We start from the raw sequence: 12,725 nt of genomic DNA on the forward strand, positions 1-12,725 counted from the left end.
ACGTGCGTGTGTGTATGTGCGCGCGCGCGCGTGTGTAGGTGGAGGACAATATACTGATGCTTCTCAGTTTAGAGACTATATGACCTTGAACAACATTTTAGTAGAAAGAAAGTGTTGCGAAGTTTAGATTAAAGCTTTACATTTTTCAATTTTTGGAGATAAAAAATATCTTCAACGTTATACTTTTTTTCACTCAAACTCAGTTTGGAAGATTTTGGAGTTGTTTATTCTTTTTTTTCTGGCCAGACTGACAAGCTTGAATGACTGTATCTTAAAACAACTTCGGGAAAAAACATGCTGAGTGGTTGATGCTTTGTCATGAGTCTTTAGATTACCATGAGTTTCACATTAGAACAAATTTGTTTCATTTTGTTTTTGGTCATTTGAAGAAGCCAGCCTGGCTGTCATTTTCACTTCCCCTGATGGAGACGCCACCATTTCCAGTGTGGGTTTTTACAAATTACTAGTTGATTGAGACTTTAAAGGAGACATGTAATGACCTTTCTTATTAAGTTATAATAGTTCTATTGTCATTACTAAACATGTTCATGAAGTTCTTTACTCCAAACCTCTCACATAAAGCAATTTCACCAGTTTTATTTTTGACATTTTCAGTACCTTCCAGAATGAGCCATTTCAAGGCTCTGTCACTTTAAAGAGTCAGTCCCCCCACTTCAGGACTCGTACTTTTCCCACACTTCCTGCTTGAAACATGCACCTAAAGGAGGTGTCGCCTGGTGGACAGAGATTGGCATTGAGGCAGTGACTGACACACCGACACACTGCTCAGTCATAAGAGCAAGCAGAAAAACAGCAGCGCACTTAAGGATTTTCTCTTCACCTCATTCACTAGATGAAAGGGAGGAGGGTGACTTTTTTTTTAAAAGAGGGGAGCGGCTCTGAGCAGTATCAATTCCTGTCACTTTGTGAGTGGCCAAGGCAGCTGGACGTGTGGCTGAGACTGGGCTGCAGTCCAGTGCAGCCACGTGGGGTATCAGCAATGCCACTGAGCAACTCTGGCTTATTCAAATTCAATATTGTAGCAATTAGAATTTTTTTATTTCCAATAAGATGCACAAACAGACCAAAATAATGACTACACACATCTACATCACCTTTAGCCACTCAATTATACAATTTATCAGTAAAAAAAAGTTGATTTGGGGAGACTTGCTCTTAAATCATTCGCTGCCAGTCAAGCAGTCCTGATCAGTAAAGCCCTTTGCTGCCAGGGGTTTTCAGCGTTTTTACTGTTTTTTAAGAATCACAGTACATTGTGCGTTAGGAAGATGTCGATGCCAAAACAATCAAAACAAAGACTAGACTCCTCTCTTACATCAGGAAGAATCCACACGTTTCAAGCATTATCAGTTCTCTCATATTCTGTTGTTAAATTGTGATCAGCAGAAGCTTTTCTGGTTCGCGCCTCACGTTTTTCACAGCAGCGGCCCAAAAAGATCTCCTAACACACGTGTCAAACACAAGGCCCGTGGAGCATTTTTATGTGGCCCGCGAGATAAATATAAAAAATATATTAAAACTGACCCGCTGGCCTATTTTACCGCAAAGACTACAACTCCCAAGATGCTTAGCGACGTTAGCACGGAGCCGAAGCGCCCCTTGCTTTGTGTTTTTTCCAGCGTCTGCTGCCGGTGTCTGCAGCTCCGCTGTCTCGGACAAACTAAACACTCCTCTCACTCAGCGCGGAGTTTACTCAGGTATTTGCCGACGTTGAAGCCCAGAAACGGAGATTTTAACTGCTCAGTAATGTGTTCACGACTGAAAGAGAAAGTTTTCCAACTAACTTCCAGACAGAGCTGATATAACTCCAGCGAGCAGCGACACGCTCAAACCAGCACGACTCTGTGGCTGCTGTCGTTTTTATTTTTCCTCCCCGACACACAACAACGTGGTCAAGCTGCTCAGACGCTTGCCATGTTCACCAGCACAAATCTAGCACCTGTTGTCATCTAATGTTGTCATTATTATGATGAAGATGAACAAAACAACAGGAGTCTCCTCCTCAGCTCAGATCAACCCCATGATGCAGGTATCTGGCTGGAACAGGTGAGCATCACAGTAAACCAGTGGAGCAAACTGAGCTTTAAATATGTTGGTTTTCTGCTCTTTTTCTGCTCCAAAACATGAAAGCTAACAGGTGAGATGTTGCATTTTCATTTAAGATAAAATGATATTTTTATTTTGTTGTTGTTCCGTGAGAAAAGATTTAACCTACAGTAAACAGGAAGTGGAAAGGCTGCAGATAGATGAATAGAAAAGAAAATCCCTTTATTGTTCCTCAGTGGGGAAAGCTAAATGTCAAAGCAGCGATGACACTTATTACAGGAGAAAAAAAGGAGAATAAAAAATAAGAAAAATGAATAATCAACAAGAAAACATAAATCCTGAATGGATTTTAAAAATGCTGATTATACCACAAGTAATGAATACCACTGATGCGTTTTATTTAAAATTGACTTGCTCGTGTGTAATCTGGTTGTTCCACATTCAGTGTTAATGCAAAAATAAGTTTGTTTCCAAATTAAAAGGTTCAAAATTGCATATATGTTGATAAAGAAAATGTGCAAATTTGCCGTCACTTTTTCAAAAAATATTAAGTTTGGCCCTCGACTCTGTCCCAGAGTTTCATTTCGGCCCCGTGTGAATTTGAGTTTGACACCCCTGTCCTAACAAATGGATTCTCTGTTTCCTGAGCACGTGACGTGTGATGTACTCGGATGAAGATCAGCTTTAGAGCTGGGATGTTTGTTCTCACGGTGGGGGCTCGTTCCGACGCCCACGCAGTAAAAATATGCAAATGACGACTTTAGTCGTCATTGGCAGTGAAGGAGTTAAAGGAAACAAGCTGGAGCTGTTCACGCCCACCCCTGCTGGGCTGCTGTATGCTGACATGCTCCGATATCCGGGAGGTGCTCAGAGTAGAGCCCCTGATCTCTCTCTTGCACATGAGAGGTGGTTTTATTCAAATTTGTGATGTCACAAATGGAGACTTTTAACACAGCTTGTTTTAGGCACATTATTTCTAAATCCAAACACTGACATAAAACAGAAGAATGTTTTGTTTTTTACTGTTTGGAGTGTTTAGACCCTTATGGCAACACAAAGTATGCAAAAGACGAGTTTAGCATAATGTTTCCCCTTTCAGGAAATATCTGGCAAATATTACAGTTTTCATTACCATGTTTTGCCTATATAGAAAGTGCAGCATTATTCTGTGTTTTCATAGGTGCAGAATAGTCCTTTTTCCTTCTCAAGTTGCCAGTCTCTCAAATCTAATGAAGCCTGTCTGGTTTTCCCCTGTTGTGTGCAGGTAAAGGATGTGTGCAAAACCAACCTATAGAAGGACATTGACCTATAACACACTGCCAAAATGTGTGTAATATTTAAATTACGTTCAGCCAGCCAAATCTCTGGAGAAGCTGCAGGAAAGATGGGGTCACCAGATTGCCTTGAACATTTTATAGCAACACTATCCAGTTAGGATTTAATAGCTGTAAAAAGATTTTTTTTCTTGTAACAGCAAAGCATGAAGAAAGCTTTCATCATTTAGAAATAACTGAAATGTCTGCACGTTGATTTCCCGTCTAGACTTATTTTATGAGTATGCATGAAAAGCATTTCAACAAACATTTTCAAAACTTTAGAATGGTATCTCTACAACAGGTCGGATATTTTAGATGATAAAACTATTCACAACTATGTTTCTCACCACTATCTAAACAGTGTCGCAAATCTAAACGTTTTCCTCCTAAATCATAAATCCAGAAGCTGATGCATCATTAGCTTCCCCCTGAGTGACCAGGGCCATTCATCCTGGGTGTGAGTTTGGGACAGACAAATCTGTGCTCCTAATTTAAAAGAGCCATTACACTTATCTTCTGTACAAGATTCAGCCAAGTTGGAAGAACAATTTGACTCTTTCGTGTGGCTCGTCTGGAACTAAACCTTCATCAAGCTCCATTTGAATGATGGACGCTGCTGTCCCTGGAAGGATGTCACATGTCCTCTCGGTCTTCAGACTACAGGATGTTCCAGCAGAAAGAGTTTATCTCTGAATGACAGAACCTCGCCTCCCTCCCTCTCTCTCTCTCTCTCTCTCTCTCTCTCTCTCTCTCTCTCTCTCTCTCTCTCTCTCTCTCCCAAAACCTTAAGTCACCTCTTCTAATTATCTAAATCCAGCCTACAACCACCCTGCTCTCATTTTCAGATCAGACAAGGGGCAGTTTGAGGCAACATAAAGAGCAGAAGTGTGTGATTTTCTTTCTTTCTTTCTTTCTTTTTGCATTCATTATTTAAACTCACAGAAGTGGGGATTAGTGCACTTTGAGAGTCTGCAGTGTTGAAATATTTATATTAACAGAGAATGAGATGGCTGGATTTGGTCATGAAGAGGTGAAATCTGTTCGTATGCTTTTATTTTTCATACCCTTTCACTTAGTGTGTGTAGTGTGCACACTCAGGCTGATGTGAGCCTGAGTGGCTGTTCAGCTCACCACATGCTGATTAAATTGACATTCGTGCTAAAAATGTAAAGATGTAAAGAATTTACTGATAATTTATACTAGTTTATCACTAGAAAATACAGTGACACACACACACACACACACACACACACACACACACGTATATATATATATATATATATATATATATATATATATATATATATATATATATATATATATATAAATATATGTATATATACATTTATATGTGTGTGTGTGTGTGTGTGTGTGTGTGTGTGTGTTGCTTCCCTCTCTCCCCCTCTGTCCTCCTCCTCTCCAGCTGAGTTCACGGCATCTCAGCTCTGTTTGCTGACGCATCAGTAGTGGCAGCAGAAAAGACAAGTGTGCATGTAAGAGATGATGAGAAGGCAGGAAGCGAGTGAAGGAGGCCCCTCCCCGCTAGAGGGGCGTGAGCAGGGCAGGCCTGACAAAAAGTTGTGTAAAAGATAAAAACAAAACATTTATTGTGAGACACACAGAGAGAAAACAGAGATAATTAGTGAGGCCCACGTGAGAGCAGGACTCACCGATCTCTGTTTTTGCCTCAGGGACCAGCAGCTTTTATTACATTAACTCACACAACACCAGCCGCTCTGCTGTCTGCTCTGATCCTGAGCGTTCCCTGGATGATCCTCTCCTGGAAGACAAACTCAATGGTTTGAGATCCTGTACAGAATTAGATCTATTACATCTAGAGCTGGCAGCAGATGTAACGCTCAGTTCTTCCTAGAATAAAAGGAACCTCAACATCTTCTCAAGATGTTACTCAGCAAAAATTTATTTAATACATTAAAGGTTTTCAGAATGATAAAATCATATGAATTTCTCAATTTTACTGGACTTATTTTTTTTTCTTTTCAGAAATTTTGTGATAAGTGGGGTTTCCTACAGGAACCAAAATAAACCAAAAACTAAAGGAAACTGAGTCATTCTGGAGCACTTCATGTCATGGAACAGAAGATGCTTGAGCTGTTGGCCCGTAGTGACACCTTCTACCACAAGTCCACCCTGGATGAGCTGCACGTACCTCAAAAAGGCACTGAACATCATAAAAGACACATCATGCTGGACACCCGCTCATCCAACTGCTCCTGCAGAGTGATGTTAAAGAACATTAAAAACAAAGACTACTTAACTGAACAACAGCTTTTATCCCACAGCATACACCCATCCATTTTCAGTCACTTATCCGGGGTCGGGTTGCGGGGGCAGCAGCCTAAGCAACGAGGCCAAGATTTCCCTCTCCTCACTTGGGCCAGCTCTTCCAGGGAAATTCCAAGGTGTTCCCTGGCCAGCTGAGAGATATAGTCCCTCCAGAGTGTCCTGGGAAAACCTCACCAGGGAGGCATCCAGGAGGCATCCTAACCAGATGCCCACGCCATCTCAACTGGCTACTCTCGATGTAGAGCTACTCTTAGCCCCTCCTGGATGACCGAGCTTCTCACCCTATCTCTAAGGGAGAACCTAGACACCCTGTGGAGGAAACTCATTTCGGCCGCTTGTATCCGCAATCTCATTCCTTCAGTCACTACCCAAAGCTCGTGATCATAGGTGAGAGTGGGAACGTAGATCTACCGGTAAATCGACAGCTTTTTCTTCTGGCTCAGCTCTCTCTTCACCACGACAGATCGGTACAACGCCCGCATCACCGCAGACGCAGCACCAATCTGCTTGTCAATCTCACGCTCCAGCTTTCCCTCACTTGTGAACAAGACCCTGAGATACTAAAACTCCTCCACTTGAGGCAGCACCTCGTCCCTGACCTAGAGAAGGCACTCTACCCTTTTCCAACTCAAGAGCATGGTCTCGGATTTAGAGAAGCTGATTCTCATCCCAGCTGCTTCACATTCGCTGCAAACCACTTCAGCTTGCTGCAATAATTGTTCAAGTGCACATCAGTGTGTGATTTTTGTATATATATACATTTTTATATGTTTTGTATATTTTTAATAATTTGTTGTCCCTTTTGAACAAACCCAAATTACACTGACCGAATTCACAGAAGCTACAATGACAATAAAAGTAATTTCATTTAATTTAATTCAAAAAGAACACTTCTACTGACTTAAACCATTCCAACGAGATTATTTCAACGGTTTAGAAATATTATTTTTTAATAGCTTTTTGGTTTTATGTGCAAAACCTTGACCTTTGCGTGTGTATTTATTTGTAAAATATCTTGTCAACCACTGTTTCAATGAAAGTTTTATTAAATCTTTATTGAATGTCCATCAGCTGATTCACTTTTAGAGTCAACCAAGTGCAAGACAGCTTCCTCAGCTGTCTGACCTCACAAATAACAATTTTACAGACATTATCAGTCAAGACAATGTGTCGCCCTCTGCTGCCCGCGGATAAACGGAGTAGGAAGTGACGCCACCATCAGCGTCAGCTCTGAGGATGTTTTGCAGTTGGCAAACGAAACGTCAGCAAGGTAAAGAAAAACTTTTCCTGTGTTTTAAAAAGAACCAAAAATGGAATTAGAAACTAAACACAGTAAGAACACACCAAAGATCTGTGATACTATCTGTGTCATGTTCTGTGTCCCTCTGTCCCCAGCCTCCTCCTGTTCTCCTCCAGGTTCTCCTGCTTAGTTCTTTCCCCATTTAGTTTATTGAATGCACCTGCCTTCCTTCCAGATCACTCACACCTGTCACCTGTTCCTCTGATCACCTCCCTCTGTGTTTGAGGTCCTGTCCACACGTAGCCGGGGATCTGCCAAAACCTAGATATTTTTCTACGTTTTGGCCTGTCATCCACACGAAAACGGAGTTTTTTCACGCAAAAACGGATCTTTTTAAAAATTCCAGCCAAAGTGAAGATCTGCATTTTCTCCGTTTTGGGTGTCTGCGTGTGGACGGACAAAACCGGAGTTTTAAGATCCGCAACGTCACTTTCCGCGACAAAACAATGCTGACATCACGTGTGCGACCTGTGTTTACACTAGCCGACAGCATGGGTGCCCTCAGAGCTGCGCTCGCTTTATCAGTTGTCCAAGCGCTTTTTGCTTGTTTGTTTTTGCAAGCGGAATTACTGCTCCTTGGGGAAGACCACAGATGAAGGACGATGTTAAGAACGGGGGAAGTACTGCCGCCTACAGTTCTGGCATGTCCTTAACAACGTATTTATTCGGGTACGTGTGGACAGAGTTTTTTTTCAAAACGAGGTGGTGTGGATGCAAATTTTTGGAGGGGCGGATATTCGTTTTTAAAAAACCCAGCTACGTGTGGACTAGGCCTCAAAGCCCTGTCTTGTCCCTCAGTGTTTGTCGGCCCATTGATGTGAGTCAGCGTTGTTGTGTTCCCTTGTCATGTTCTGGTCTTTGTGCTCATAATTTAGCTTTTGTTTTTTGTCTTCCTGATTTCCAGTTTTCTGGATTTGACTCCTGCATCTCTAAGTTATTTTGTGTTGCCACCTAATAAAAGTATTTTACCTTTTTCAACTGCTCTTGCCTCGAGTCATTCTGGCTTCTGTGTTTTGGGCCCTACCTCCTCCTGCTCAGCGTGACACTCTGATCTACTCTTTCTTTTCTTTTCCAGCTGGACTCTTCTAACCTTTTAGAGCAGGTTGCTTTAACTTTTGAATCCTGTAATTGACACTTTGATTAGGTCTTCTGCTGCCCGAGGCCTTGGCTTAAGGAGGACCTTAATGTCTTAATGCCTTGTTTACACCTTCCTCGGTACCTGTTGCTCTGCTTGTTCAAATCAAACCTAAACAAAGCTCTGGGATGAGATTTTTAGCAGACATTTAAAGGATTTTTAAACATGTGTGATATTTGTACAAACAACATAGGAGAGACGGGGAGCAATAAAGTTACGTTAGTCAAAGCTGATTGCCGTTGATAATGTCCATGGTTGAATTTGGATCAATTAGGGTCTGGCAGATGTGCAGAATCATGGCTGACCCCCAGGGCTTAAAGAATACAATCCAATTTTCCTCAACAAATGTAATGCCATTAGGCTGGATAAAAACAGACAACTCACAGGGAGGAGTCTTTTAAATCCCAGAGAGGTGGATGACATCCACAGATTTACAGCAGCGGTTCAGAGGAAAGGGGTGACACCAACAAGTTCTTAACAGCAGGTCACTGGAAAGGCTGGGACCACTGTTGAAACCATTGTTTTAGGTTACAGTTTGCTCGGAGCTGCAGCACTGCAGGAAAAGTTTTGGCTTGAACTTTCAATCATCTTTGCCTGAAGGGAAAGAGGAACCAACAACCAGAAGAAAAAAGGAAAATCTGAAGGGATCTCTAAAAAAAACGGATCCATCATGAGGATCTTTAAGAAAGACCTCCGCCTTCAGGACATCACCATCTTGTATTTCACTGCCCTGGCCGCTCTGACGGTCATCTTGGTGGCTTCATATCAGGCTCCATCCAATGCTGTCGGCGTGTCCGGCCTCAAACCGAGCCCCTCCAGCCCCTTGCCACCTCTCCCCATGCCTTTCCGTGTTCCCCTTGACCCCCGCGGGGAGCTCCAGCTGGCCTGGAATGTCAGCTTTGCCCAGCAGGAGGTTTACATGCAGCTGAGAGTTGCGGAGCTCAAACATGGCGTGGTCCTGGGGATGTCTGACCGTGGAGAACTGACTAATGCTGATCTGGTTGTGCTGTGGGATACTGGATCAAGGAGCTACTTTGGGGTAAGAAAGTCTTCTCTAACTTTTAAGACACCAGACATAAGATCAAATGTTTGAAAATCATTCACTTTATTCTAGCTGTTCTTTCAAAGTTAGCTTTTCAAAGCCAGATCAGTGCAGGGATTTCACAGAGACCTCAAAGGAGCGGGGCGTTGTCACAATTCTTCATCCGTCTGCGTTTGTTGGGGTGTTGGATTTTTGCACGAGCAGCCTGGGGGAGCTTTTTGCTCCGTGATCACAGAGTCACTAAAGATGTTATCAGGTCTTGCTAATTGGAAATCAGTCAAATTGCACTAATAGCTGAGGCTCTGTTGGGACTCATCAGCCGATATTTGCTTATCAAAGCTGAACTGTGCGCTAATTCAGATGTGTAAAATGATTCATTTTCACTTAGCCACACACAAGCTGGTTTTAGAAACCCAACACCAGTTTCCCTCTGCAAAATAATCAATACCTTTTTATACTGACCTCTGTTCAGTGGTTATTCATTCTATTTGTGTTTGTATGGAAACATCAGCAAGAGCTGAAAGTGAGTCATGTTGGACTTTTTATTCCTGAACGTCATTTTCAGCATCTCGGTCAGTTTGGTAAATGATGTGTGTTTTTATAGTGCCTTCCAGAGTCCTATAACCCCCCCCCCCCCCAAGGTGCTTTACAACATATCAGCCATTTACCCAATCACACACTGATAGTGATAAGCTACATTGTAACTACAGCTGCCCTGGGGCTCACTGACAGAGGCAAGGCTGCAGCAAGCAGGCACCACCTCTGAACTCCACCAGGAGGGATGGAGGGTTAAATGTCTTGCCCAAGGACACAACTGTGTCAGAGTGATGGGGGCTCAAACCTGCAACCCTCTGGTTACGGGGCAGGAGCTTAACTCCTACCGCCATCACCCAATGATATCTAATTATGGGGAAGTTGGGGAAATAAACAACAACCTAAGTATTGTTATGCTATCCGTCGTTACCTGCTCCATTAGTCACTAACAATTTTGATGATTTGACTAAATGTAGTTGATGTGTGAAAGATCCCACAGAAGGTTGCATGTTCAAGCCCTGCTCCCACCCGAAAATGCTGCTGTTGTGTCCTTGGGAAAGACACTTACCCACCTTACATTACATTTTGCATTGAATTGGCATAAAATTGTTTTTTTAGCTAATTAAATGCAGTGATGCTACGCCACAGCATTTCAGAAGGGTTTCCATGAGAATCATTTGGCATTTAAAATGAAGATTTTCCTCAATCCATGTAACTAAATGAGTATTTTCTTGAATTTTGATTCAAAATATGTCCTTTCAACTAAAAATCCAGCCTCATCATGTCAGACTACTGTCATTTCTTGTTAAATTACAGAGAGAGAGAGAGAGAGAGAGAGAGAGAGAGAGAGAGAGAGAGAGAGAGAGAGAGAGAGAGAGAGAGAGAGAGAGAGAGAGAGAGAGAGAGAGAGAGAGAGAGAGAGAGAGAGAGAGAGAGAGAGAGAGAGAGAGAGAGAGAGAGAGAGAGAGAGAGAGAGAGAGAGAGAGAGAGAGAGAGAGAGAGAGAGAGAGAGAGAGAGAGAGAGAGAGAGAGAGAGAGAGAGAGAGAGAGAGAGAGAGAGAGAGAAAGAGAGAAATTGCTTTATAGGTCAAATGCAAATATAAACCATTATTATCTGATGTGTGTGTTCTGCATGAATCTTGGGAAGGACAATTCCTAAAACTCGGTGTGGTCTTGGTGGAACAGTTGTGTAGGAGTGGTGGAAACAAGGATCTCTGATGGTATCTGGAAAAGGTATGATAGTGAGAAACAGAGCCAAGATGGAGAAGCTGAGCTGTTTGCTGCAAACTCTGGCAGAGATAAAGGACATGTTGTTCACCAGGTTGGGAAGGTTTCACAACACCAGCTGCCACAATTTTTACTGAACTTGTGAATCCTATATCACTGTCAAACATGTCCTTTGCGTGGGTTTGAAAATGAACAACCAGCCAGGTTTTTCTTTTAATTTTTTTATTGTTCTTTAGGCATTTTATATGATGTGATCTCAGTTTTCAGAGATATTTCACCCAAAATTGAAATGTTTTCTGTTGACATGTTTCCCAGCATTAGATAAGTGGGAAGAAACTATTTTTAACCAGCCCGGTCATTCTCCTGATCCGGCTGTATTCCTTTAGCTTAGCTTAGCATAAAGCAAAGTAAGTGAATGGATCCAACTAGAATTGAGAGTAAACAAGTCTTTAAAATCACTCAGAAGTGATCCCAAATACTGCTTGGTGAACTAAATAATCAGACTGACTGCAAGTGAAAATAATTAGTAACGTAAAGAAATCACAGGCACCATTTTAAACTTGGGACTACTTTATGGCAAAGCAAAGCTGCAAGCCTCCGCTGAAAGGTGCAACCCTAACCCTAACCAAAAGAAGACAAAAATTAAATTTTGGGTGGAATATAAATCAAACATCATAATTTAATTTGTGGAAAGTTTCTGTTGCAGACACCTTGAGTTGGGTTCTGATCTAGCCCCACTGATGATGGCATCTGATGCTTCTAAGTGATACAAAAGATTATTTTTCTGAGTAAAGTTTTCTCCATGCTTGTCTTCTCCCTCAGGATGCGTGGAGCGATGGAAAAGGCCGCATATCGCTGGACCGCCAACAAGACTATGAGCTGATTGAAGCCAAACAGAAAGCTGATGGATTTTACCTGACCTTCAAAAGACCGTTTAGTACCTGTGATCCCAGAGACTACCTCATCCAGGTGGGACAGGTTATTGGGTCAGAATTAAAAAATAAATGCAGTAGCTTAAAGTTTCTGGCTGATCCATGAGCTCCAGACCTTCGTTTATTTATACTTTAGGTTGGTTGTCCATCAGCTGTCTGTGATGCACAGCAAACCACATTCTTAGTTATTGTAGTTCTGCAAAATGTTTCATCAGAATATCAATATGAAAGAAAACAATTCAAAAGACTGGCTTTTCGTATACATAAGAAGCTGAGCCACTTTTAAATCTTTACCCAAGATTTATTTCTGGGCTGATTCATAATCGATTAATCTGTCAATTATTTTTATGATTAATCGTTTTTTGCTAATAATCTACAAAAAAACCTACAGCAAGAGAAATCTGGAAAGAAAGATTAGGGATATAACAGATAGTGTAAAAATTAGACCACTTATGGTAAAACGTGATTATAGCACAACTAATCAGAGTCAAAATAAGTTGTCAACTATTTTAATAATCAATTAAATCCATTAGTTGTTTCGGCTCTGACATGACCCAACAAAAATATTTTTTTTAATTTAATTTAATGTAATAAATTTACGTCTTACATCATTTGAAGTCTTTGAAAAAGAACCGAGATTTCTGTGATGCAATACCTCAGTATCAAACCGTTTATTTTAAGTTTTGTGGCTTTTTTCTTGTTGCATTTGACCATTTTTGTTCAATTGTGCTGTAGAAATAATTTTGTCATTTGGCAGTCAGTTGTATCTGGTTCAGTTTTATTTAATTTTATTTTAACCATACTCATAAAATACTAAACTGTCATGGTTGTGTTGTGAGTAAAAAACCCTCAGTTGGAAGCTTTA

General features: G+C 41.5%; 1 protein-coding gene across 3 annotated transcripts in view; it reads left to right on the forward strand.

Annotated features, from left to right (window-relative positions):
* Positions 1 to 8,712: 8,712 nt before the first annotated feature.
* dbh (dopamine beta-hydroxylase (dopamine beta-monooxygenase)) overlaps positions 8,713 to 12,725 on the forward strand; it is a 30,168-nt gene continuing 26,155 nt past the window's right edge. For all 3 annotated transcript variants that reach the window (XM_070552273.1, XM_015940638.3, XM_070552274.1), the window contains exons 1-2: positions 8,713 to 9,164; positions 11,751 to 11,897. In XM_070552273.1, the coding sequence (XP_070408374.1) occupies positions 8,796 to 9,164; positions 11,751 to 11,897 (516 nt within the window). In that variant the 5' untranslated portion in view covers positions 8,713 to 8,795. The remainder of the gene's footprint in view (positions 9,165 to 11,750; positions 11,898 to 12,725) is intronic.

Source organism: Nothobranchius furzeri, chromosome 6 (genome assembly GCF_043380555.1).
Source record: "Nothobranchius furzeri strain GRZ-AD chromosome 6, NfurGRZ-RIMD1, whole genome shotgun sequence".
Lineage (NCBI taxonomy): Eukaryota > Metazoa > Chordata > Actinopteri > Cyprinodontiformes > Nothobranchiidae > Nothobranchius > Nothobranchius furzeri.